Here is a 27,888-nt window from a genome sequence, read left to right on the forward strand (position 1 = left end):
CGTTTCAGCTATGAAGACAGACTGGACAGGCTAGGGTTGTTTTCCTTAGAGCAGAGAAGGCTGAGGGGGGACCTGATTGAGGTATATAAAATTATGAGGGGCTTAGAGAGGATAGATGGGAAGAAACTTTTTCCCTTAGCACAGGTGTCAATAACCAGGGGGCATGGATTTAAGGTAAGGGGCAGGAGGTTTGGAGGGGATTTGAGGAAAAATGATTTCACCCAGAGGGTGGTTGGAATCTGGAACACACAGCCTGAAGGGGTGGTAGAGGCAGGAACCATCACAACATTTAAGAAGTGTTTAGATGAGCACTTGAAACGCCATAGCATAAAAGGCTACGGGCCAAATGCTGGAAAATGGGATTAGAATAGATAGGTTCTTGATGGCCGGCACAGACATGATGGGCTGATGTGCCTGTTCCTGTGCTGTATAACTGACTCTATGACGGTAGAGTAAACTTTTCCGGTTTGTGCAGCTTTGGATGGACCTCCTCACTGTTACATTGTCACAATATTGGGGAGGAGATGAAGCTTCAAGACCAGCCCCTGCCTGCAGGAACCATTTTCCTTTACTTTTTTAGATTGTGGGATGGTGTTGATGCGAGCGATGCTGAAGTTCCTGCCCCACCATCAAATTCAGTTGAAGGAAATAAGGGTGAGGGATGGAGCAGAGAATTTTAAAAGAAAAGTGTGTTTGTGGTTTGTTTTAGTTTCTTTGTTCTTTTTGCCCACATGTATACAAAAACAGTCCCCATTTTGTGTAGCATTGTATGTTGCTGCTCTGAAACCTGATGCCTTTGGTTCTTTTGCATTGTGCTCCTGCTTTGCATTTATTGTTTGTGTCTATGTAAATGAGTTTGGTGTTCATGAAAATGCTTTGTATCCAGATTTGATGTACCCATATTTACTGTATATGATAATTGAGAGATTCTGAATCCTTTGGATTTTGCTTTTCGTATAAATTCCTGCATGCTGCAATTGTGAGTAAGGATTGAAGTTATTTACTTTGCCAAATTCAGCTTGCATTGGTGATTGCAGAATGTGCAGAGTGTTGTGGGTTGCCTGTTTAATGTACCAACCAGTAAGGCCAGCCATTAAATGAAAAAAAAATCCCTGTATATTCTCCTCCTGCATCAAACCCATTAGCCCGGATCTTCAGTTTAGTCATTAGGTTGGTGGATGTGTGGGCATGGTGACATTTGTTCATACCACAAGGAGGTGCTCCAATCCCAGTCAATTGTTTAGCCTGACATGATGTTGAAAATATACTGCGGTAGGGCTTTGAGGTCTGCCAACTGGGGGGGTAGCATGGCTGGAAGCCACAGTGCTGCTGGTTTGTAAAGGAAAAAGTAACCTTTTTTAACAGAAGAAGCACTTAGGCCTATGTGATTGATTAATTGTTTTGTGATTGGATTTTTTTTTCCTATTAAATTTTAACAATCTCCCGCAGTTAATAACATCACTGGACACCAAGGACAAAATGCTTTTTATCATTGATATAGCAATGCATTATGCCCACCTATATATGGGCAGAGGTACTGTATGTCACCATAACTTCCAACAGGGTCAGCAGGCCAGTTCCTGCTACTTGACATGTTCTGCTTGAATTACACTTACTCTATTTACTTTTACTGGGGCATAGTTGTACAGGTGACTGCTTGCCAGGTGGCTGCCCTTGTTCAGCAAGCGTAGTCAGCTGACTTTTCACAAGGGGTATCTCAGCTGAATCCACCTTCTCCTCACTTGATGTCCACACGTGTCAGGATTTGCTTTTAATCTGTCTTGTCCCCCTCCCTCTCAACTCTGTGGTGCTGAGGCCAATTATAACTGTTTCCTTCTTGCGCTGCGATGGTGAGCTAACTCGACACACGCTGAGGATGGATCCTATAACATTCTGATCCCTGTGGCTTACTTTTGCAATAGTTTTACCTACGAAGCCATCCAGGGAGCCACCTTGTCCTTACTGTAATCTCCATTTGCATTTTTTTGTTTTCTGTTAACTTTTACTTTGTGGCGTTGCCATGCCACATACCACCTACAGCTGAAAGAATGAGTAACATGCCACCTGTGTTAACCTTGTTATTAGACAGCTTTCCACAGTGGTCTGGACTTGCAGTACAGTAGTGGCGGTAGTTATGGTACTAGTCTGGCAACCCAGAGATTGTAAATTCAAATCATACCATGACAAGTTGTGAAATTTAATTAAATACATTTGTGGGCTAACATCAGAAAAGTGACTGGATTACAGTAAAAACCCAATTGGTTCACCAGTGCCCTTTAGGAAAAGTAATATCCTATTCCCTACCTGATTTCACCCACACATGACCCCAATCCCACAATATGTGTTGTCTCTTAATAAAATGGCCCTGCCATCTACTTTAGTTTTGTGAACAATTGCTACAAAGCAGAAGGTCCCCTAGTACCACCTCATTAACATGTCTTCTTGGGACAACTAGGGATGGACAATGAATGCAGCCTTGCCAACATTGCCCATATCCCACTGCCTGAACTTTTGTTGTTTCTGCTTTGCAAGTTGGTTCTTGCCATGTGTTCATAATGAGATTCTGCAAGAAATTTTTAAATAAAATGAAGTGAGCTTTTGTCAATTTCTGTAACAGATCTTTTCACAGCTATCCAAATATGACCATCAAATTTTTTGCTATCTATTTATGTTGTAATGAATTTCTCTGCATTATATTAACTTTACTGACAATCGTAATGAGCTGCCACACTGAGTAAGTCTCGGCTTGTTTTCATCCGACTATCATCGGCCACCTGCTAATGGAACAAAGACACACAAATGATTACATTTTGTTGAAACTGTGTGGGTTGTCTCCTGTAAAACAAGCCATAACCAGAATGTGCCTGCTGAGATATTAGTTAAGTTTAGGTTCTGGTAATGTTGGATGGTTTTCATTTTTGTGGTGAGGCGAGATCGAATAAAGGTGTTCAAAATTATGAAGGGTTTTGATGGAGTAAGTATGGAGAAAGTGTTTCCCCTGGTGGGTGGTCAGATAACAGAGGAAACAGATTCAAGAGTTATTAGCAAAAGATGCAGAGGGGAGATTAGGGTATTCCTCTGGAGACATGGGTTTGAATTCCACCATGGCAGAAGGTGGAATTTGAATTCAATTAATAAAAAAAACCTGGAATTAAAAAGCTGTCTAATGATGGCCATGAAACCATTGTCAATTGTTGTAAAAAAAAAAACCCCATCTGGTTCACTAATGTTCTTTAGGAAAGGAAATTTGCTGTCTTTACCTGGTCTGGCCTACATGTGACTCCAGACCCACAGCAATGTGGTTGACTCTTAAAATGCCCTCTGAAATGCAAGACAAGAAACATGTGGAATAAAAACAAGAAACGCTAGAAATACTCAGCAGGTCTGGCAGCATCTGTGGAGAGAGAAGCAGAGTTAACGTTTCAGGTCAGTGACCCTTCTGCAGAGCATGTGGTCTCACCAAGACCTATTTTTCCTCCTATTTTTCTATGTTTCTATATAAATACTGTGGCTACGAGAGCAGGACAGAGGCTAGGAATCCTGCGGCGAGTAACTCGCCTCCTGACTCCCCAAAGCCTGTCCACCATCTACAAGGCATAAGTCAAGAGTATGATGGAATACTCTGCAGTTGCCTGAATGGGTGCAGTTCCAACAACACTCAAGAAACTCAACGCAATCCAGGACAAAGCAGCCCACTTGATTGTCGCCCTGTGCACAAACATTCACTCCCTCCACCACCGACGCACAGTGGCAGCAATGTGTACCATCTCCAAGATGCACCGCAGCAAGGCTACTCAGGCAGTACCTTCCGAACCTGTGATCTCTACCACCTAGAGGGATAAGGGCAGCAGATACGTGGGAACACCACCTGCAAGTTCCTTTCCAAACCACACATCATCCTGACTTGGAACTATATTGCCGTTCCTTCACTGTCGCTGAGTCAAAATCCTGGAACTCCCTTCCTAATTGCACTGTGGGTGTACCTACCTCACATGGCTGCAGCGGTTCAAGAAGGCAGCTCACCACCACCTTCTCATGGGCAATTATGGGTGAGCAATAAATGCTGGCCTGGCCAGCGACGCCTACATCCCATGAAAAATGAATAAATAAAAATTAGGTGAATTTTGTCTTTAATAATCTGGAATGCACTGCCTGAAATGGCGGTAGAAGCAGACTCAATAATTTTCAAAAATTGGATGAATACTTAAAAGGAAGCGGGGAGGGGGATCTAAAGGCAAGTCAACCTTGATTGGTGTGTTGGATCTATTGGTGACTGGCACTGGCAGAGTATATGGAACAGGTCTGCTGGTTAAAGCCCGGTACATGGAATGGGAGTGATGGTCATAATGAAGGGAAAGAGAATTTTATTAGTGAAAGGGGAGTATTCACATATGACCCAGATCAAATGAGGCTGGTGTCTGCAAGAATGGTCTATATTTAAATTGGGAATTGTGGTTTCTATGGCAGCATGAAAGTACGGAAAAGATGATACAAGTGCTTCAGGTGACTGGGCCTTTTGTGATTAAATGATTATAGCTTTTGCAAATTAGTTTGCAAACCGTCTGAAGACATTTTTTTATAAATATGTAGTAAGAACAGATCTTTTATCATTTAATTGTAATTGCTCTGCTGGCTTATGTTTAGGTTGAGTTAACAAAAGATTTATGTAGATCATTTGAAATTATGATTTTTGTTTTGAAATCAGGTACTGTGGATCCGTCTTTGAAAGAACAGAATGAAGAACAGATACGTTCACAGGCTCAACAGTGTCTTGAAGAGCAACTCAAGCAGTACAGAGTACAAAGGCATCAGCAGAGAGTAAGTGTGTCTGAATACAGCGGGTAAGAGGCATGTGGTGCTAGGAATTGTAATGGGGAAAGGAATCACAGGTAGAAGTGTGATCTGTTGAGCAGCTCAAATGAGGCAGCAATATCATAGGGAGGGTGAGAACAGGGGAGTTGGATGTTACGGAAGGAGCCGAGGTTAGTGGGGTTGGAGCACAGAGATGTAAATTGTGTGAGATATGAGGAAACGTTCTACCTAATGTTGAATGCCCGAGTCAGACTTTACACACAGACTTTTGATTTTTCTTGTTATCCTAATTGTAATTACTATTAAAATTTCCATTTTACTGAGTGTGAAAGATGGCCAATCTGGTGAGTAACAATGTTTGAGAAGCCTCACTTAAGTATTTCACAGAACAAATCCCTGTCTTGTTGTGGATGAATTTTTTCGAAAAATGTTTCCACTTTTATCTTTCAGTCTAAGCAATCGACACCAAAAAATCGACTCACCAGTACTTTGGACCCGGAGTTGATGTTCCATCCAGAAGTACTTCCACGAGCTAATACCCTCGCCTTGACTACGGAATACTCGTTCCTGCGGACCAGCGTTCCACGAGGACCCAAGGTGGGCAGCCTTGGAATGCCAAATGTTTCCAAACATGAAAAGACTTCAAAGACCTCAAGGAGTTCCAAGACCAGCAAAATACGATCTCTTGCGGATTATAAAACGGATAGTCCGGAGTCCAGGAGTAGTATTGGAAGGTCTTCCAGTGTGGAAACATTGGGATCCCAGAACAGAACTGGTTCATCCACATCTGTCATATCTGAAATAGGCTTTGCATCAGAAAATGACAATAAATTAGAGATTTTGTTACACGCAGAGGACAGCAACTCTGAGGTAGATGGCAGTGAGCTGGGTGCGAGACAAGATGAGAATGAAAGTGACAGCTCTTCATACAGCAGTATATCTACCACTGGTATTTATGGGGACATGCCCTCACTGGACATCAGGCAAAAAAACACGTACACTATTGATGGGCAAGAAATGTTATCAGATGATATGGGGCAGTTCCCTTCTATTGGGGAGGTGTTGCAAGCTGCAGCAGCAGAACATCAGAGTGAACAGCAGGAAGTGAATGGAGCAGTGCGGAGCCGTAGAGACAGCATTTCCAGCAGGTAACTATGCCATTAATATGATTTAAATAGCCTTACATAGGAGCTGCTCAAATTATATTCAGAATTTGAAATATTATTTCATTGGGCATATGCTGGAACAAAATCTGTAAAAACGAGCTGTGAGCGAGTTCTGAAAAGAAGCCAATATTGTTTGGTGCTTTTAAGAATTGAACTTTGCAATCGGAATTTTTTTATGGTATTGAAAGACTAAATTGTTCCACAGAGCCTTAATGCCATGCCTGTTCTACCATTAAGGTATTTTATTTTGATGATTCTAATGGCTTCATTAGGAAAGATGCTGAGTCAATCAATATAAAGAAGTGAAGTTAATAGCACTGTGTACATTGTCATTAACCCATAGAGATTTAAAAATGACCTACCTTAAATGGACAAACTCAGGAGATCCTCCAAAGTCCATGCAGTTTTCCTCTTTATTTTCTCCCTCCCCACTGCCCCAATTCTATTAAACCAGTACAGTCATCAGCATTTCCTACTTAATTAAAAAAAAACTAAAAGATTTGGAATTATTTCTAAGTTCTGAGACTTGCCCTGTTCACTCCCAATTTTAGATTCTTTTACAGTAAGAAGGTTTCCTGTCTAAATGAGATAACTTTGAGGGTTGGTAGGTTCAGGTTGCTGTTGTTTATTGTAACCCCACCCTCAGTAATTTTGGAGTCCGCACTGTTTACTATTTTGTCTGGATGAAATAGCAGTGAAGCCCTCTTTCCTATACTGCTTTTCCAGACTGCTTGTCTGACATCTGGTATTGAATGAGCAGAAATTTCCTCCAATTAAATATTGGGAAGACCGCAGCCATTTTTGGTCTCTGCCATTAACTCCATCCCTTCCCTGGCAACTATCTGAGGCTGAACCAGACTGTTGCAATCTTGGTGTCATACTCAACCCCAAGATGAACTTCTGACCACATATTCATGCCATCACTCAGACCACCTATTTCCACGTCTAACATCACTGACTCCGTCAACCCTGCCTCCGCTCATCTGCTGAAATTCTCATCCATGCCTTTGTTACTTCTAGACTTAACTATTCTAATGCACTCCTGACCAGCCCCTCTCATTCTATCCTCCGTAAACTTGAGGTTATCCAAAACTCTGCTGTCCATGTCCTTACTTGGACCAAGGCCTATTCACCTGTCACCCTTGTGCTCGCTGGCCTACATTGACTCCCAGTTAAATAATGTCTCGGTTTAAAAATAAATAAATAAATTCTCGTCCTTGTTTTCAAATCTCTCCATGGCCTCGCCCCTCCCTATTTTCTGTAATCTCCTTCAGCCCCACAACTCAGATGTCTGCATTCCTCTAATTCTGGCCTCTTTAGCATCCCTGATTTTAATTGACCCATCATTGGCAGCTGTGCCTTCAGCTCCCAAGGCCCTAAGCTCTGGAATTCACTCCCCACACCTCTCTACCTCTCTAACTCTCGACCTCTCTATCCTCTTTTAGGACATTTCTATTTGACCATCTGCCCTAATAATTGCCTTATGTAAATCAATGCCTAATTTTGTTTCATAATTCTTCTGTGTAGTGCCTTGGGATGCTTTATGTTAAAGATACAATGTAAATACAACTTTCTGTTTGAATCTTCTGGAATTATATCGGCCCAGTCCTTAAAAATACTTAATAGAAAGATGGGTTGCAACTTGAAAGCCTCAAATTGCCATGTGAGGGTGCAGGAAGGCCCCAGGTCAGCCATATCCTTTGATTGCTGGATTGGACTATTCTACAGGAATCATCTCCGTAATGTTTTATGCTTATGAAGTTTTCTATATTTTTAGTTGTGTTTCATCAGCAGGTGCAAGGTTAAAACACTAGGCAGAAACGCAGTTCTACTCTCAACTCTTGGTGAAAGTTTCAAAATAACACCACCCACACTGGGCAGTATCAATCAAGGTTGTGGGGCTGCAAGGCACTGTACAAGGATTCCACACTGGCTTCTATCTGCCCTGCCCCATCCTTTCATAATTTCTAATGGTGGGCAAAAAGCCCAAATGAATTTAAACTTATCCTGGCATTGTCAAAGCCTTAAAAGGACTCCATCCAAGGGTGAATCTCCTCATTGCCATCCTGGTCTCATTTCCCCTATTATAAAAGGATTGTTTCATTCAAAGATAAGGAAGGTGTTACGACTAAGTTGGGAGTAATGCACAGTTAATTCAATCCCACAGGTCAGAGCATATTGGTAAAGTTTCTCACCTACCGACAAATAGCCACTTTAACACTTTATTTATCCCCCCAAATAAAGCACACCAAACCAGGTTTCCTTAGACAACAACAAAATGAACTATTTATTAATAAACTAAATCTTAAACAATAATGAGATAAATCTATTTGTATGAAAAGATTTTATAACAACTAATTCTTCTTAACCCACGTCCGCGCACACATACATTCAAAAAAACTGGTTAACCGGGGGCAAAGGATGTTTTAAGTTGCAACGGTTTCTTAGGAATAAAAAATAATTGGTTGTCACAGTCTGGTAGGATATTTCTGGATTGGTGAGGTGTCCCAGAGTCGAATAGTCGGATGCCACTCAAAGTCTCTCCACCTGAAATTGCTCATCAGTCTGTGATGTCTGCATTCAAGGCAAGTTGTCTGCAGCAGGCGTCACAATATTTCAACAAAAGGGCGTAGCAACATGTCTATTTTTGGATTTTGAAGTAGCAGTCTAACAGAAGCTTTCTTGAGATTTCAGGATCTCCCAAAAAAGCACAGGAGTAAAAGGAATCACTCTTGAGGTAGGGATTCCTGAAAGACTGGAGGCAATAGTAATCTGCCACACCCAAAACACAAAGCTTCCTCTCTCCAAAGCAGTGTTCCTCCACAGAGTATAGCAACCCCTCTTTTCCTGAGTCTTTCCTTCAGTTCAGGCAGGTCAAAACCACACCTTAAATGTAGAATTTCTTTCTAAGAGATGCAAGACTTCTTTTGCAGAGATTGGTAAACACTTTTCTGAGTCTTACTGTCTTTCCAGACAAGGTAAAGCAAAGATTTCAAAGCCTGCTCCTTGTAGAGTTCACTGGTCTCTTTTAATCCCAAAATGAAACTCAAAACTTTTGAACAGTCAAGTCACAAGACAGTCATAAATCTTCCTGGTAGCTTGAAAACAGGTCTTGCAGTCTGCACACTTCAAACACCAAGTGTCAGCATTCAGTGTTCGCAGAAAATCCCTTTTCCCAGCTTTCAAAAACACACAGAATTCTTAGCTTTCAACAAAAAAACTCTTGTGACAAAGGGCATGCAAAGTAAGTATTATTGATTCTGTTCCTTTTTTTAATTTGTAGGTGTTAGACCAATATTAGCAGGAACAATTGTACAGTGGTCATGTTACTAGTCTAGTAATCCAAAGGCCTGGACTAATGTTCCAGAGACACGAATTCAGATCCCACCACTGCAGCTGAGGAATTTAAGTTCAATTAATGAAATAAAGTCTGGAATAAAAAGCTAGTATCAGTGGTGAAACTATCCGATTGTCGTAAAAACCCAACTGGTTTACTATTATCCTTTGGGAAGGAATTCTGCTGTCCTTACCCCGTCTAGCCTGTATAAGACTCCAGACTCTCAACAATGTAGTTGACTCTTAACTGCCCTCTGAAATGGCCAAACAAGCCATTCATTTGTCATGAAGGTGGCTCTCCACCATCTTGTCGAGGCAATTGGAGATGGGCTTTGACAGCAAAGCCCAGATTCTGTGAATGAATTTTTAAAAACTTAAGAAAATAATGGTTTAACTGATGATGCTGATTGCAAAATGGCTAGATTTGCATTGCGATCAGTTTTGTGATTTATGGTACATTCATTATTGTGTTACCTTGTAATCTGTGAGCAACTGTTAGCAAAAGTTTTGAGTTTCATTAGTGGAGCATCTGCTCCACCACAAATAAGTACACAGAACTTGGTGATCTCACATAAATACCAGATCAAATGAGGTTGCTGGAGTTGTTTTTTGTTCATTGTTGACTATGTTATGTATGGTGTGTTCAGGTCATCTGTGTTGTAATTTCATTATGCAGTGTTTCCATGGAAAGCTCTGTGGCAGAATCCCATGATGACCTAATGCAGATTCTTAAAGAAAAAATGCGGCTTGAAGGACAATTGGAAGCTCTGTCTTCTGAAGCTAATGAGGTGAAAAATATTACCTTATTTCACCTTTGCTTAGCATTGGGGGAAAAAATGAAATGACATTTGATGCCTGTAGCTACTACAAAAATGTAGAAGACTTGCATTCAGTTACCCCAGTTAGTTTTTAATCATTTGTTTCCCGTTGATCTATACTCATGAGCTCTCCTGCATCTTTGGTGCTCCTTTATCAATGCAAACCAGTTGAACCATGAGACAGACTTTAATCCACCAGATCTATTGTTGAATCATCAATATATTGATCAAAAGACCACATGGAAATAATGATACTTCTAAGTTTCTATAACCGCTCTTTAAATAGAGAGCCCATTACCTGTCAGTAAATTGCATTGCATATGTACCATTGTACCTCATTTGATTTTCAAAGAAAAAAGGCTACCTTGTAATCTGTGTGTATTGTCTAGTTTTTTGATCATTGCCTATCTACTATGATCCTGGTTTTGTAACGGTAAACTTTCAACTGCTCATGGTAATGTAGGTATATTTGTGTAAGCACTTTCTCCCTCTTTATAGCTCCCACAGGGAAAGTACAAATTCAAAATATCACTCATTTGGGGCTTATATAGTTTTTAGGTTTTTTTTCAATTCCTGGAACTGAAATTTTTTGTGTCCATATGAATAGAGTTTCTATGTAATTTCTCTTTAAAAGAAGTTTATAGACTCGACCTCAGGTGTTCTGATACTGATGTCACAACAATTAGAGGAAAGCATAACCAATCCTTAGTATCAGAGGAGATAGAGGAAGCGTTAAATGAATATTTTTCGTCAGTATTTACAGTAGAGAAAGAAAATGTTGCCGAGGAGATTACTGAGATACAGACTACTAGGCTAGATGGGATTGAGGTTCACAAGGAGGAGGTGTTAGCAATTTTGGAAAGAGTGAAAATAGATAAGTCCCCTGGGCCAGATGGGATTTATCCTAGGATTCTCTGGGAAGCCAGGGAGGAGATTGCAGAGCCGTTGTTGTTGATCTTTATGTCGTCATTGTCGACAGGAGTAGTGCCGGAAGACTGGAGGATAGCAAATGTTGTCCCCTTGTTCAAGAAGGGGAGTAGAGACAGCCCTGGTAATTATAGACCTGTGAGCCTTACTTCGGTTGTGGGTAAAATGTTGGAAAAGATTATAAGAGATAGGATTTATAATCATTTTGAAAAGAATAAGTTCATTTGCGATAGTCAGCACGGTTTTGTGAAAGGTAGGTCGTGCCTCACAAACCTTATTGAGTTTTTCGAGAAGGTGACCAAACAGGTGGATGAGGGTAAAGCCGTGGATGTGGTGTATATGGATTTCAGTAAGGCGTTTGATAAGGTTCCCCACGGTAGGCTATTGCAGAAAATACGGAAGTATGGGGTTGAAGGTGATTTAGAGCTTTGGATCAGAAATTGGCTAGCTGAAAGAAGACAGAGGGTGGTGGTTGATGGCAAATGTTCATCCTGGAGTTTAGTTACTAGTGGTGTACCGCAAGGTTCTGTTTTGGGGCCACTGCTGTTTGTCATTTTTATAAATGACCTGGATGAGGGTGTAGAAGGGTGGGTTAGTAAATTTGCGGATGACACGAAGGTCGGTGGAGTTGTGGATAGTGTCGAAGGGTGTTGTAGGGTACAGAGGGACATAGATAGGCTGCAGAGCTGGGCTGAGAGATGGCAAATGGAGTTTAATGCGGAGAAGTGTGAGGTGATTCACTTTGGAAGGAGTAACAGGAATGCAGAGTACTGGGCTAATGGGAAGATTCTTGGTAGTGTAGATGAGCAGAGAGATCTTGGTGTCCAGGTACATAAATCCCTGAAAGTTGCTACCCAGGTTAATAGGGCTGTTAAGAAGGCATATGGTGTGTTAGCTTTTATTATTAGGGGGATCGAGTTTCGGAGCCACGAGGTCATGATGCAGCTGTACAAAACTCTGGTGAGGCCGCACCTTGAGTATTGCGTGCAGTTCTGGTCACCGCATTATAGGAAGGATGTGGAAGCTTTGGAAAGGGTGCAGAGGAGATTTACTAGGATGTTGCCTGGTATGGAGGGAAGGTCTTACGAGGAAAGGCTGAGGGACTTGGGGTTGTTTTCGTTAGAGAGAAGGAGGAGGAGAGGTGACTTAATAGAGACATACAAGATAATCAGAGGGTTAGATAGGGTGGATAGTGAGAGTCTTTTTCCTCGGATGATGATGGCAAACACGAGGGGACATAGCTTTAAGTTGAGGGGTGAAAGATATAGGACAGATGTCAGAGGTAGTTTCTTTACGCAGAGAGTAGTAGGGGCGTGGAACGCCCTGCCTGCAACAGTAGTAGACTCGCCAACTTTAAGGGCATTTAAGTGGTCATTGGATAGACATATGGATGAAAATGGAATAGTGTAGGTCAGATGGTCGATGCAACATCGAGGGCCGAAGGGCCTGTACTGCGCTCTAATGTTCTAATGTTCTAAATGAAAAAAGATGACCATTGCCATTCTCTTTAACTTCTTAGGGTTTGAAGGAGAAGACTGAATTGCAGGCACAATTAGCTGCTTTAAATGCACGACTACAGGCACAGGATGAGCAGAAGGTGCTCAGTGAGCAAAAGCAAAGCAAGTTGAACTCTGAAGTAAGCACCTTACGGCAAACATGTTCCAGTCTGGAACAGACCATGACTGAGCTGCAGACCGATCTTGAGGCTAAGAATGCCAGTTTAGTTGCGCTAAATAATGATCTTCAGATGGCTGAGGAGCAGTATCAGAGACTGATGGGAAAAGTTACAGAAATGCAGCAGGCACTTTCTAGCAGAGATGATTCAGGTATGTCTTTATGGAATGTTTGATTCTGCTCAGTAGGAGCATGCTCGCCTTTTTATTTTTAATCTTCTCTCCTTAACATACAAATTCTTGCTGGGAGACTGTTTATATAATGCTTGCAGCTAACCATTACCTTTTTGTTGTGTGAACCCAGCTAATGTGTACGGGGGACTATTTGATTGTAGAGGCATTATAGAGCCCCATCCAGTTCTCTCTCACTCGCTTCCCAGAACGAGTAGCTGAATGATCTTATTTGGCAGCCACAGCCTTCCTGTCTACCGTCTTCCTACCTATCCACTCGCAGCTCAGGGGCAGTTGGGCCATTGCATCACCCCCAACTATTGGAATAACTAATTCAGCATAGATGGGGAATCAGACTTCTTGGGCTATTGGGGGAACTGATTCCCCAGCTGTGAAGAGCCTAGAGTATTTGCTACTTTTAAAGGTACCGTAAAAATGTAAGTTGCTAGTCATAGCATTTTTAATAGGCTTGGTCCAATCTGCCATAAGCCCATTCTATCTCCAGAATTGTACAAGGTTTTAAATATAATGACTTTGTAGTATGGTGAAATTCTGTATGGATTTGACTGATAATGCAAAGTCATTTGGAATGCTTGCTGGGGTCCTGGTGAATTTTGCAGCTAGTTTAACTGTTTTTTGCATTATTTGGCTTTATAATGATATGTTTAGCCTTAATTAGCTGATTTGAAGATTAAACAGTTTATTTTTCCATTCATTTAAAATGTTTCAAATATTTTTGGAATTTTCACGAGAAAACTGGTCTTTTAGGATTGCTGGAGTGTAATTTCATAACTACTTAGATATTTGTTCATAACTTATTTTCCACAGTCTGTTGTTTGATTAGTGTTGCTTTTTAGACATCATTGTTCTTGTTGGGTAGCTGCTAATAGTTGTCACTGAGTTATATTCACACACGGGAAAATTTGATAGTCACACAAATAATTAGTGTTTGAGGATGAGTAAGTAACCTACAATCCAATCAGTTGACCATGAAAGGTGTAGTCATTTTGTTTGCTCTTGTCTAGTCCAATTACATCTTCCTGGACCTTGTTTTAAAGAAAACACATTCATAAAATGTAGGAAACTAACCTACCGATTGTTGTTCTAAAGTGTTTTCTTTTTTTCCAGTTCATGCTATTCAACAACAAATGACAGTCCTACAGAGCCAGCTTCAGCAAGTACAGTTGGACCGTGCCACTCTGACAAGCCAGCTCAAAGCATCCCAGTCTGAAATAACTTCTCTGCAGCAGGTCAGGCAGTGGTACCAGCAGCAACTGGCACTGGCACAAGAAGCAAGGGTCCGGTTACAGAGTGAAATGGCAAATGTGCAGGTAAGGCACCGCAGCAAACTTTTACAAGCTTTGGAGGCACGAGTGTTCCACTTAGCCTAAACTATGGTGCTACCTGGCCACCAGGAAGAGAAACAGACGCACTGGAGTCAGCCAATGTCATTGAGAATATAAATTTAAATCAATCCAGTTTAGTTTGGAGTTCATACTCAATATCTTTTTAAATTGGATCACTTTAAATTGTACACTTAAACATATGGCTACTATTTACCTTGGACGCTCTATAAATGTCTACAGAACATAGTTACAGTGACTCTTAGAAAATAGTTTATCTGAGGTAAACTGCAGCTTGTAGTGAAACCAAGTAAAGGATAATATAGTAATATAAAAGCAAAATACTGCGGATGCTGGAAATCTGAAATAAAAACAAGAAATGCTGGAACCACTCAGCAGGTCTGGCAGCATAATATAGGGTACACTTAAGACTACAATTTCATGCTAAGCTCAGTGGTTCTGCAGCTATAATGTTTCAGAATGATTGGATATGTTTTTGTTTTATTCACAGGCTGGCCACATGACCCAAACAGCCATGCTGGAGCACCTGAAGATTGAGAATGTGTCTCTGTCTCAACAACTTACAGACACTCAACAGAGATCCATCAAGGAAAAGGAGCGCATTGCAATGCACCTCCAAAATATTGAGGTGAAAATTAAACTCAGTCATTGAACTGTACTAAATTATTGTGACTAATGGCAGTTATTTGCATGAGAGTATAATCTTCAACAAAGTTCAATTTTGATCCTGCTCCAACTGTTTTTTTAAGCAAGAGTACATTAGTTTTATAAACAGCTTGGCACAAATATTTTCTGTTCTGAAAGATGTAACCTGTTAGAACAGCAGCATACCTGTTGGTCTTGACAATAGAATACTGTTGTAATCCTACCATCAGCAATCTGAGCTGTTTAAAATGTGTAATATGTTTTAAAAAACCTATAGCCTAACCCATTTTGCCAGGTACTGGTCAATAGCATGGGATCATTATCGTTTCCTTCACACCAGCTGATATGGAGAGAAGAGGGATTGAGTGAGTTGGTGTACACGGTTTACATTTTTAACATATCCTCCTGAAAAAGAATGGGGATACGTTTATAATTTTTAAAAATTATTTTAATTGGATTAATGTCCTTCATTACAATATGAAATTTCATCACTATGCACATACACCAAATGCATTAGTAGAGTCATCTTTAGTAGTTAATCTGCTAAAAGCTACAATAAGTGGGATTCATTGTGCCAAACATAGGGACCTTAGCCAGTCTCTTGTGCCTTTGTACACTGCTAGAGAGTGGATTGTAGAAACTCCTTCTGCTTTCTTTGTTATACAGAATATTCTGGCTTGAGGGAACCTGCTCTTAATCACTTCAGTATAACTTCTTGACTAATCCATACTTGAACCTTTATTAACAAAACCTTCCATGCAAAACATAACGTAGTCAGTCCGCAAGGTTGGGGTTGTAACAAGTTTTGCAGTGTTTTAGTATTTGAATGTGACGTGACGTTTTCCACAACAGGTTGATATGTTGGATCAGGAAAAGGCTTTCCAGCAGATTCAAGAGGCTAAGGCAATGGTGGAAGATGATCTGTCACGGAAACTTGAAGAGTTTGAGGTAGAGCATGAGCACCTTCAGAAACTGGCTAATTCGGCTACAGCATTGGAGAGACAGCTTGAGGAGGTAAGGAGCCCTAGCTTTGTCAAAATGGCTGCTTGGTTTTGAAAATGTTACAAATCCACTGTCTGGAATTCAAAAGGAGACTCGAAACATGTCGTCTGGCAACTAAGCCAAGTATTTTCACTGGTTCCTCTGCTTGAAGGTATCAGCCGGTTGACTGTTCAATTCTGGCCAACTCTGTCAAAAGAGATAGTAAAAATGGAGAGTGAAAAGGAATTTGCAAAAAATTTCGACCAAATGTCGAAACTTTACACCAAATCCAACAAATGTATTTTTTCTGTTAGTATGCTGCCTATTTAACCAGCAATATTTGAGGAACCCGTGCTATTCCTCTGTTAGAGTGGTGCTGCCCAGCTGATGATGTGGGGTGAGAAGAGAGCAAAGGAATTAAGGATATCTGTTATATAAAGAAAGAAAAGAATGAACTTTCATTTATTTAGTAATTTTGTTTGTGTCCTTTGAACATCACAAAATGTTCCACCTCCAAGTTTATGTTTCTTTTTGATGTATGTTACTGTTGTTTTATGGAAACGTAGATATTTGCTCACAGCAAGGTCTGACAACAGCAGATGAGTGGATGACTACTTAACTTACTGGTGGTTTTTGTTGAGGGAATAATGTCAGGACAAGATACCAGAAGAAATCCTTGCCTTTCTTTGGTGCCATGGAATCTTTTTACAAGATGTTTGAACAGGCAGACAAGGCCTAAATTTAATGTCTCCATTGAAAGATAGAACCTCCGACAATGCAGTACTCCTTCAATATGCGCTGAAATGTCAGCCCTAGCGTATGTACTTAAGTTCACAGTTGAGCTTGAAATTGCAACTTTCTGACTTTTCAGGAGTGTTACTGCTGAGCCAAGCTGTTAGTCTGTGGCAGCTTCCTGTGACCAAGATGGTAAATGTAATTTCATGGTCACTAGGTCTGCTCTGCTCTCAACACATATGAGATGAGAGCGCCAATTCAGTCCATACTAGCTCATCTGTACAGAAAGAACCAACAATTCCCCCATTACATTATCCATCTGTTTCTTAAAGATTCCAAGGATTTTGCCTCCACAGCGCTACCTGGAAATACAGCCTACATGTTAAGTAATTGTGTGAATGTTTTTCTCACCTTTGTTCCTAAATATGAATCTGTGTGCTCTTCTGATATTGATTAACTGTAATTTTCCGTGAGTGACTTTTATTAATATTGGTTGCATTTGTGATTCTAACTCATGGATATATTGAAAATGTGGCTCCTTTTCAGGTTAGGTTAACCTTGCATCAACGTGAACTCCAATTTGAAGCTTTGGAACAGGAACAATTAGAGCTGCTGAAGCAGCTGACAATCTCCCAAGAGGCCTTGCACACCAAGGACCAATCCTTGAATGAGTTGCAGGCACGTTACGATGAGCTGGAGGCCCGCCTCGCAGAGGTACAAACTGAAGCAAATGCCAAAGATGAAGCAATCCAGTTGTTGCAGAATGAGAAGATTGTGCTGGAAGTAGCATTACAAGCTGGAAAGATGGATAAGGGTGTACTGGACGAAGCAACTAAAAAGCTGGAGGAGGACACAGAGATGGTTTCTGAAATCCTAGAACAGCTTCGGCAGGAAGTTGCTGTCAAGACTGGGCAGGTATTTGGAATTTAGCTGCACTGCAATACACCATGCTTAAAAAATTAAGGAAGATTTCATTAACATAACACAATGTATTGCGACCCATAAGAGTAAATCCCTTCTGATACAGATCATATTTTCAGTCCTGGGTTATTTTGAGGGGTTGAGAATAGCACAATAAAATTAACAATATTGGCAAACAATGATGTAGAACGACAGTGGGAAACATTTAAAATGGTGTTCAACAGGGCCCGTGGAAAAATATATCCCGCTAAAAATCATGAACAAACCAAACACTAATAAAGCACCGTGGATGAAGAAAGACATGAGGAAAAAATTGAGGGTGAGAAAAGAGGCACAGACTAAGCACATGTTCAACAGAGGAGAACATGATGAGATACAACGTGAAGAATCTAGGAGAGAAGTGAAAAAAAATTAGGAAGGCAAAGGGGAGTTATGAAGGTAAATTATCAAGGAACATAAAACAAAATAGTCTACAGGCACAGAAATTTGAAAAAAGGAAAGTCGGAATGGGGCCTAAAAGGGACAGTCAGGATAAAATCCTAGGCAGCAGTAGCGAAATGGCATAAATATTAAATAATTATTTTGCTTTAGTATTTACTAGGGAGAGGGAAGTGGATTGGCACACTAAGCCACAGACAGTGGTCTTTCCCCTCTGGGACTGTTGAGTTTAAATCCATCCCAGGCTGTTGGGTTGGAAGTCTCCTGTGACTGCTGCTTATTGGATACTATGTGACATTAGTTACGCAGATCTTAATCCACTTTCTTGTTGGTGTGGCTGTAGTGTACAAAATGGCCAACAATTTAGTACTAATTGGTAATACCACACAGATGCTTCAGGAGTGCAGGTGTAGGAATTGAAAAGCGTATCATACCGATGCAGTTGTGGGGGCAGAGTAGGAGTAGATTAACTTTGCATTGTCTTCGGTATTACCAAACCTGGGTGCCTGAGAAGGCACAAGTTCATTTCCCAAAAATAACATCCCTCAACTTGAGCACAAAAGAAGTTTAAGGAAAATAGTTTTATTTAACAAGTCAGGAATCTCTTATTTTTTGGATGCATTCTGGTCTTAGTGTACACAACACAGGCTCTATAAATAGATTAAAAATGGCAAAGAACAGTTATAATAGATTCATCATGGGAGTAGTCAAAATGGGGAATAAATTTTTGCAGGGAATGTCTGTGGTAAGGAACTATGTTTTGGGATAACCAGAAAAAATTATCACTGAGGATCGTTGTGAAACATTATGCGATTCTTACTCTGAAATTTACATTACTCTCCAGTGTTAGTATCTTTACAGAAGATATCTGTTTACACTGCGATTTATTTACTAATTTTATAGGTAGAAAATATGCAGCAAGAGAATACCAGCTTTAAGAAACAGACCCAGAAACTGAAAGAACAGCTCGTTCAACAGAAGGTAAATGTTCCTGAGATTTGTAATATGTAGTCCAGTCACTTGAAAGTGCTGTCTGCTTTGCAGTGTTTATATATTTGCATAGATTGAGCTAATGATGGTAATCAGAGGAATGCTATTAGTGGAATAGCGAGCTGAGGGTTCTCGAGTTAAATGCACTGTTAATGGCACTTTCCTTCAGGTGATGGTGGAAGCGTATCGACGTGATGCAAATTCAAAAGATCAACTAATAAATGAGTTAAAGTCAACAAAGAAAAAGCTGGAGTTGGAGGTGAAAGAGCTGAAGCAAGAAGTGATCACACTGCAGACTGACAAAAAATCTGCGCAGAACGAGCATGTATGGATGCAGAAAGAGATTTCTCGAGTTCGCCAGCAAATGACTGATCTGGAAGCCCAGCTGCAGTTGGCACAGGAAGAACGTGATGAATTGAACACAGAACTTCAGGTACACGGTCAATATCACCAGCATTAAACATGAGCAACCTGATGTTAGTATCAATGAGTTGGCATTGTTTAACTTCATTGCTGTTTTTAACAGACTATTAAACCTGTCTTATTATACTTTCTTATAGTCGGTGCAGTTTGATAGAAACCAGCTAATGTCACTCTCTCACGGGAATGAAGAACTAAAGAAGCAACTGGAGCAGATGCAGGAAGAAGCTAAAAAGTGAGAAAAACTTTTGTTTAAACTTGATATGCTTTGCCTTCTAATTAAGGAATGTACTTTATTAGAGAAATTTCCAAATTCAAGTTTAGGCGGAAGTGACCGAGTATTGACGATTAACACTTGCTACTTTTAAACTTCCTAGTAACGCTTCCACATGGCTACTAAAATTTGTTTTATTTACATAATTGCTTTACACAAACCAACAGGAAAAATAAGCAAATCATTCATTAGATATTTCACTGCAAGTTTTACTGTAATGTTACAGCCCAGAATAGTCATGGCTTTGTAAAAGGTTTCGTAAAAGTTTATCGAATAACAATTAGGTGAGAATGTAGACCGTTCAAGGGAGGAATTTTTGTTGTATAATGGGATATAAGAACATAAATAGGAGTAGACCATTCGGCCCCTTGAGACTGCTCTGCCATTCAATACGATCATGGTTGATCTTCTACTTCACCTCCACACTCCTGCCTGCTTCCCATATCCCTTGATTTGATCTCAGTCTCGAATATACTCAATGATGGAGCATCCATAACTCTCTGGGGTAGAGAATTCCAAAGATTCACAACCCTCTGAGTGAAGAAATTTCTCCTTATCTCATTCCTGAATGATCAACCCCTTATCTTGAGGCTGTGACCCATGTTCGACATTCCCCAGTCAGGGGAAGCAACCTCTGTGTCTACCCTGTCAAGTCCTTCAGAATCTTGTCTGTTTCGTTGAGATCACCTCTCATTCTTCTAAACTCCAGAGAAAATAGGCCGAATTTACTTGGCCTCTCATCATAGGACAACCGGAACCAATCTAGTGAATCGTTTGATGTACTTTTTCCAAGGCAAGTATATCCTTTCTTGGATATAGAGACCACAACTGCACACTGTAATCCACTATTGTAGCAAGGCTTCCTTTTTCTTGTACTCCAGTCCCTTTGCAATAAAGATCAACATGCCATTTGCCTTCCTAATTGCTTGTTGTACCTGCATGCTAACTTTGTGTTCCTTGTACGTGTACACCAAAGTCTCTCTGAACATCATTTAAAAGTTTCACTCACTCCTTTTGAAAATATTCTGCTTTGCTATTCTTCGTACCTAAGTGAATAACTTCGCACTTCCGCCTCGTTGCCCACTCACTTTTGCAGTCTGTTTGTGTCTTCCTCTCAGCTTATATTCGCACCTAACTTAGTATCGTCAGCAAATTTCGATACATTACTCTTGGTCTCTTCAACTAAATCATTAATATAGATTGTAAATAGCTGAGGCCCCAGCATTGATCCTTGCAGCACTGTACTAGTTATAGCCTGCCAACTTGAAAATGTTCCATTTATTCCTACTCTTTGCTTCCTGTCCATTAACTAATCTTCCATCCATGCTAATATTATCCCAGCGCCATGAGTCCTCCTCTTGCATATTAACCTGTTTTGTGGCACCTTATCGAATGCATTTTTGGAAATCCAAGTATACTACATCTACTGGTTTCCCTTTATCTATCCTACTCGTTACATCCTGAGAAAACTCTAAATTTGTCAAACACGATTTCCCTTTTGTAAAACCATGTTGACTTTGTCTGACCATACATTAACAGGGGGATTGAGTTTAAGAGCCGCGAGGTTATGCTGCAGCTCTATAAGGCCCTGGTTCAACCACACTTGGAATATTGTGTTCAGTTCTGGTCGCCTCATTATAGGAAGGATGTGGAAGCTTTAGAGAGGGTGCAGAGGAGATTTACCAGGATGCTGCCTGGACTGGAGGGCATGTCCTACGAAGAAATATTAAGGGAGCTAGGGCTTTTCTCATTGGAGCGAAGAAGGATGAGAGGTGACTTGATAGAGGGGTACAAGATGATGATAGGCATAGATAGAGTGGATAGCCAGAGACTTTTTCCCAGGGTGGAAAGGGCTATCACCAGGGGGCATAATTTTAAGGTGATTGGAGGAAGGTTTCGGGGAGATGTCAGAGGTAGGTTCTTTACACAGAGAGTGGTGGGTGCGTGGAATGCGCTGCCAGCGGTGGTAGTAGAAGCAGATACATTAGGGGCATTTAAGAGACTCTTGGATAGGAACATGGATGATAGTAGAATGAAGGGTAGGTAGTTAGTTTGATCTTGGAGTAGGTTAAATGTTCGGCACAACATCGTGGGCCGAAGGGCCTGTACTGTGCTGTACTGTTCTATGTTCTATACTATGGTTTTCTAAGTGCATTGTTACGACTTCTTTAATAATAGATTCGAGCATTTTCCTGATGACTGATGTCAGGCTAACTGGCCAGTAGTTCCTTGTTTTCTCTCCCCCTCCTTTCTTGAATTGTGGAGTTACATTTGCTAACTTCCAATCCACTAGGACCATGTAGGGAACTTTTTGAAAATCATAACCAGTGCATCCATTATCTGCAATGACCTCTTTTGGACCCTTGGATGTAGGCCACAGGTCCTGGGGATTTGCTGGCTTTTAGTCCCTTAAGTTTCTCCAATAGTTTTTCTCTGCTGAAATTAATTACCTTAAGTTCCTTATTAGCCCCTTGGTTACCCTTTATTTCTGGTATGTAATCTGTGTCTTCTACTGTGAAGAAAGAAACAAAATATTTGCTCAATGTCTGTGCCATTTCCTCATTCCCCATAATTTCTCCTGTCTCTGCTTTTAAGGGACAATGTTTACTTTAGCTACTTTCATTTTTATGTACTTGTAAAAGCTCTTACAATCTGTTTTTATATTCCTGACTAATTTACTCTGATTCTCTTTTTCCCTTTTTATCAAATTTTTGGTTACCCTTTGCTGATTTCGAAAACACTTCCAATCTTCAGGCTTACTACTATTTGCAACATTATAAACCTCCTCTTTTAATCTAATACTATCCATAGCCTCACTTTAAGGTATCATTCTAATTTATAAGAAAATGTTATTATCCACCCAGCATTTTCACTGGTTCAGATGTATGCAGTGTAATTACAAGGTACCTGCCTGTACCAGAACATAGAATCATAGAATATTACAGCACAGAAGGAGGCCATTTGGCCCATCCTGACTATGCTGGCTCTTTGGTAGAGCTATCAATTAATCTCACTCTCCTCTTTCTTCGTAGCCCTGCAAATTCTTTCCCCAAGTATTGATCCAGTTCTCTTTTGAATGTCACTATTGAATCTGCTTTGCCTTCAGTGAAGTGCTGATGTTTCAAAGGCCTCTTGATTGTGACCCCTTCCCTCATTTCTTAGAATCATAGAAAGTTTAAGGCACAAAAAGAGGCCTCATGTCCTTGTTCTCATCCTTTTGCTGCTACGTATAAAGAATTGTTGGGTTCTAAATGAACTTCATTTTTCTGATTGTATTGAACCTGTGTTGCTTTTTTTTTCCAGAGGTATCTCTGAACAGAAGACCCGAATGAAGAAGCTTGGCACTGATCTCAGCAGCGCACAGAAAGAAATGAGAGCCAAACATAAAGCTTATGAAAGCGCTGTTGGCATTCTGAGCCGTCGCCTGCAGGAGGCCCTTGGAGCAAAGGAATCTGCTGAGGGAGAGCTGAGCAAGATGAAAGATCAGATCACAGAGGGCGGAAACGATAAGGTTCTGCAAGTATGTTACCCTTTCTAAACTCTTAGTTGCAGTTTGCAAATGTATTTATATCCTACAGTTTGTAGATAGCTATCTGAGACAAAATAAAATTAGGGGGAAAGTATTAAAAGGGAAAAGGAGTTCCATAGAATCTTACAGCACAGAAGGCGGCCATTTGGCCCATTTTACCTGTGCTTCCTCTTTGAAAGAGCTAGCCAATTCATCCCACAGCCTTAATAATTTTTCTCTTGGTGTCGCAAACTGTCAACTGCAGTAGTTTTAGTGAGAAGACATAATAAAGGCAACTTTAAAAGGTTCAAAAGATAAACTAAGGGCTGAAATTGAATTTCATTTAATAAGAAAATGTTCTGTGTCAAGTGATTGTGGTACTGGACTAACCAGCCACAGGCTAAAAGTCAGATCCCACCATAGCCTGGGAATTTGTGACCATGAAAGTTGCCGTATGGCTTTAAACACCTATCTGGTTTCATGTCCTGCAGGGAAGGAACCTGCCACCTTTACCTGGTCTTGCCTGTGCATGCCTCTCGTCACATTGTGTGGTTAACTTTTAATTGCCACTCAGTTGTAAAATAACCACCACGAAGGCCCACAACCATTTTCTCATAACAGCTTAGGGGTAGGCAATGAAAGCACCCTTGCAGGTGTGTCACAGCCTGAGAAAAAATTATGACAAGTGTCACGAACAGATGAAAGCTAACTGTAAATTATAGTATTTTTGTGCATTTGGGTGGTGTTGCCAGCTGCCATTATACACAGCATGTTAAGTTGATTTACTTCTGTATTCAACCTGTTTAAAATGGAGGGGGAAGATCACTTCAACAGGAGGTGGGACAGCTACTTGAAGGGGTCTGGTCACATGACCTAGAAGCCACCCTTTTTAGCCTGTCGAATTTTGAAACTGTTTCAGTTAAAGAGAACAGCTCGTACAAAAAAACAGCTGCCTAGAAGCTGTGCACCTCACTATCTCTGGGGCCTGCGTGCAAGAAGAAAAAAGCCACAGTCTGAAAAGCAGCAAGAAAATCTGTCTTTGCTCTCTGCCAGTTTCTCTCTATTCGAAAAGGGCAAAATCAGAAACTAAGCTGCCTCAGCTTATCTCTGAGATTTCCTACGACTCTTACTCCACTTGGCATTTCCAGTCGGTTAATTCCAGCTTTGGACTTCTAAATTAGTTAGAAAAAAAAGGACTCTGGTTTCAACTGGGGCCCCCCCTCAGTTTGTAATTAAGCTATTTTTTACTTGGTAAATGTTCTTGCCCTTTTTGATGCCTTTACCTTTACTTGTGAGCGTACGTTGCAAAGTTAACCCCCTCCTGAGTTTGAGCATGTGTTATTAAACCCTGCTTTTGCTTAACTGTAACAGTGTTGTTGCAGTCCTTTAAAAGTTAGGGTTCACAAACGGAGGGAGTGGAGAAATACGCCATCAGGAGTTTTTTCTTTTTTAAAAAGGAAAAGTTTAAATCACAATCTGCTTATGGACAGGTTGTTGTAAATATAGTAAAATTTATTTTGAAAATTAACTACCTGTTCATAACAAAGATAAACTGAGAAACAGAACTCCAATTGTGGCTTTATTTTTTTCACTAGTGTTTTTTTACTAGTTAAATGAAGTTCACTTTGCCACAGAGGTATTTTGTTATTTGAAAATTGATCAAGAACAGAATTAGATGACTGTGGGATTAAATCAATAAAACACAATTTTTCCCAAGCTGATAAAATCTGAGTTAGCGATCCCATTTCAATGCTTGCATGTGTGTAAAACATGCAAGAGCTTATAATAAAAACAGAAAATGCTGGAAATATTCAGGTCTGGCAGCATCTGTGGAGAGAGAAACAGTTAACTTTCAGGTCAATGACCTTTCTTCAGAACTGATGAAAGGTTATCAACCTGAAATGTTAACTCTGTTTCTCTCTCCACAGATGCTATCAGATCTGCTAAGTATTGCCAGAATTTTCTATTTTTATTTCAGATTTCCAGCATCTGCAGTACTTTGCTTTTGTATGCCTGGAGTTTAATTGGTTGAAATAAATAACAAAGAATGGTGCAGCTCATTGGAGCCACAGACTGATGGGCAGCAGGTTTCCAACAATAGTTCCCACTTGCTAAGCATGTGATCTCAGTTGAACCCGACAGATAAAACACAAACATGGATCCAGGCGCTTCCCCTGAGGAGAGGTAAAAATTGGAAGTCGGGTCATTTTGATACCTTGGCAGAGTTGGCCCTTATTGTATCAAACTCTTGAATAGTATCAGCAAAGGCTACCCATCTTCTCAGCCTGCTGGTAGTGTGCAAGGCAGGGGAACATTTAAAGGATGGAATTTCTTTTCAGGAAGCTCTTTTGTTCAAAAAAAAAAGTGCTATTTGTTTTTCAAAAGGTCTCCAATGAATACATCTCGTGCTGGATTTTACTTAGAAGTGTGGTGCCAATATACGATGTTTGCTCTTGTCCACCGGGGTTGCTACAGTTTGGTTACTTTTTGGCATAAACATGGAATGTGGCTTTTGGCAGTACTAGGTATATTGGCAATGTTACTTAGAACTGTGATGGCAAATGATCTCACTATCCTTTATATGTTAATAGGAACGGATTCAAGCTTTGCAACTGGAGCTGCAGGCAGTAAACCATAGCAAAGCCACGCTTGAGAAGGAGCTGCAGGCAATCATCTCACTTACCAGCCAGGAGCTGGAGGATTACAGAGAGAAGGTTTTGGATCTGGAGGATGAGGTAAAAACTAAACTAAACCAAACCAAACTCTGTGCATGAGCAGTATTAACCAGTCAAACCCACCTTGATTTCATTCTGGTGCAGTTTATACCTTGCTGGGATTACTCCTAGTGAGTCAACTTTCCTTTATTATAGCTTGCTGCAGCAAGACTGTGCACAGAGTATTGTGGAAATTAATGGAGTAATTCTGGGGTTCTATTCTATTGTGTCCTCAACCACTCCCCCCCCCGCCCCCCCGCCCCACTCCCTCCTTCCCAAACCTCCCAAAAAATAACTCGAGCCAAAGTGGTGAGCCACTGTCGTTGCAAAACACATTATTCTTTGTTTCTTAACTACTTTTAGCCTTTCCTTCTCTTTGTGGTATGATGACTGTTGTGTTTTACAAAATTGTATAGAAACCATTTTAAAAACACAAGAACTTACATTTATTTAGCGCCTGTCGCGATCTTGGGATGGCTGAAAGCCAACAAAGTACTTTTGAAATGTAGTCACTGTTGAACTGTAAGAAAATAGGTTTTGAGGTGCATTATATAAAGACGGGGCTAAAGTGTGGCGAGTCGAAGAGACTTAGTAGTTGGCAGGAAAAAAGACAGAGGCGCAAGGGGAGAGCCAACTGTGTAACAGCCCCGACAAACAAATTTCTCTGCAGCACCTGTGGAAGAGCCTGTCACTCTAGAATTGGCCTTTATAGCCACTCCAGGCGCTGCTTCACAAACCACTGACCACCTCCAGGCGCTTATCCATTGTCTCTCGAGATAAGGAGGCCAAAGAAGAAGATATCTGGTGCTGTCATTTGTTTAATCGTCTTCAAGGTATTCCTGCATAGTGAAAATACATTTTAAAGTCGAATTTGTCCCACACAGTCCTAAATAAAACATTTGTTGAACATAAATTTTTGTTGAGATGTTGATCAGCTGTAAGATTAGTACTTCAGTTGGAATATTTTGAGCTTTCTGGGCTCATTCTCAAAATGCAGTGAATCTATCCTTTTTGTTCAGCTTTATTTCCTCTACAAATTACTGGCATGACTGAACAATAACGAAACATTTCTGACTTTCTGTTTGAGAGTACAAACTAAGGTCCAGTATACTCCGGAAGAATGTTGTCATCAATCATCTTTCTCTTGCAAAATAAGCAGCAGAGAAATTTAGCAAAAAAACCTATTAAAACTTCATTTTAAGGTTATGCATTTGAGAATGTGTAAAATTCTAGTACTCCAAGCCTTAGATTGACCAAATACTTGCATATTCAGAATTCTGATGGAGATGCGTCTTTGTCCAGTGCCCCACAGAAGTTCAGTGTTCTAATGTACTACACCGAACAAGTTGGTTAGCTGTTGGGTTTTGTTCCTCCTCTTTTAGTTAGATCACAGATTTAGTTAGATTCTAGCCAGGCCATTAAGGCAAAGGTCAGCCACTGTTGAGCTGGAAGGTACGTGTGTATGGATTTCAGATGAAGACAGGGTCTTCCTTGGCTGCGATGGTGAAAAGCCTGTCCTGACTCTCAGCCTTGGATTCATGCATCAAAAATGGTGCTTTAGATGACATACTCACCAGCTCATTGTGCATTACAAATCAGTCAGTCTCCGGAGAGGTAAAACCAAAGTTTAAGTTCAGGAGGAAACCAAAACTTCTGTTCTTCTACAATTGTAAATGTCAAATGAGACGCTGCTTGTTACATTCACCTGTAAATGCCTTTAATCATTTCCCTTGATTGTCTTTTTCCATCTCTCTTGCTCCTCTTCTCCCACACTTCCCCTACAATTTGTAATTTCAAAGGGCTGCCTTTGATATGTTTTTTTGAGTGAAAGTATCTGTTATCAAGCCTTTCATGAGAATTATTCTATTCATTTGCTCTTTAAAAGCAATCTAATTCAAGCATTTGTATTTTTTTCTCTTGAACTGCTGTGATTTTCTTTCATGCAAAATTTAGGAGTGTGTGCTGTTCTGAGGGCTGTTGGAAGGTGTAGTTCTG

The 27,888-nt window shown here is 40.5% G+C and overlaps 1 protein-coding gene across 3 annotated transcripts in view; it reads left to right on the forward strand.

Annotated features, from left to right (window-relative positions):
• Window positions 1–27,888, forward strand: part of golga3 (golgin A3) — an 88,394-nt gene that overhangs the window by 34,098 nt on the left and 26,408 nt on the right. For all 3 annotated transcript variants that reach the window (XM_068054641.1, XM_068054642.1, XM_068054643.1), the window contains 13 exons: window positions 4,706–4,818; window positions 5,263–5,960; window positions 9,991–10,102; window positions 12,579–12,885; window positions 14,032–14,234; window positions 14,758–14,895; window positions 15,765–15,926; window positions 17,175–17,543; window positions 18,891–18,968; window positions 19,147–19,410; window positions 19,538–19,632; window positions 22,975–23,191; window positions 25,771–25,914. In XM_068054641.1, the coding sequence (XP_067910742.1) occupies window positions 4,706–4,818; window positions 5,263–5,960; window positions 9,991–10,102; window positions 12,579–12,885; window positions 14,032–14,234; window positions 14,758–14,895; window positions 15,765–15,926; window positions 17,175–17,543; window positions 18,891–18,968; window positions 19,147–19,410; window positions 19,538–19,632; window positions 22,975–23,191; window positions 25,771–25,914 (2,900 nt within the window). The remainder of the gene's footprint in view (window positions 1–4,705; window positions 4,819–5,262; window positions 5,961–9,990; window positions 10,103–12,578; window positions 12,886–14,031; window positions 14,235–14,757; window positions 14,896–15,764; window positions 15,927–17,174; window positions 17,544–18,890; window positions 18,969–19,146; window positions 19,411–19,537; window positions 19,633–22,974; window positions 23,192–25,770; window positions 25,915–27,888) is intronic.

This window comes from Heterodontus francisci, chromosome 23 (genome assembly GCF_036365525.1).
Source record: "Heterodontus francisci isolate sHetFra1 chromosome 23, sHetFra1.hap1, whole genome shotgun sequence".
In the NCBI taxonomy this organism is placed as follows: Eukaryota; Metazoa; Chordata; class Chondrichthyes; order Heterodontiformes; family Heterodontidae; genus Heterodontus; species Heterodontus francisci.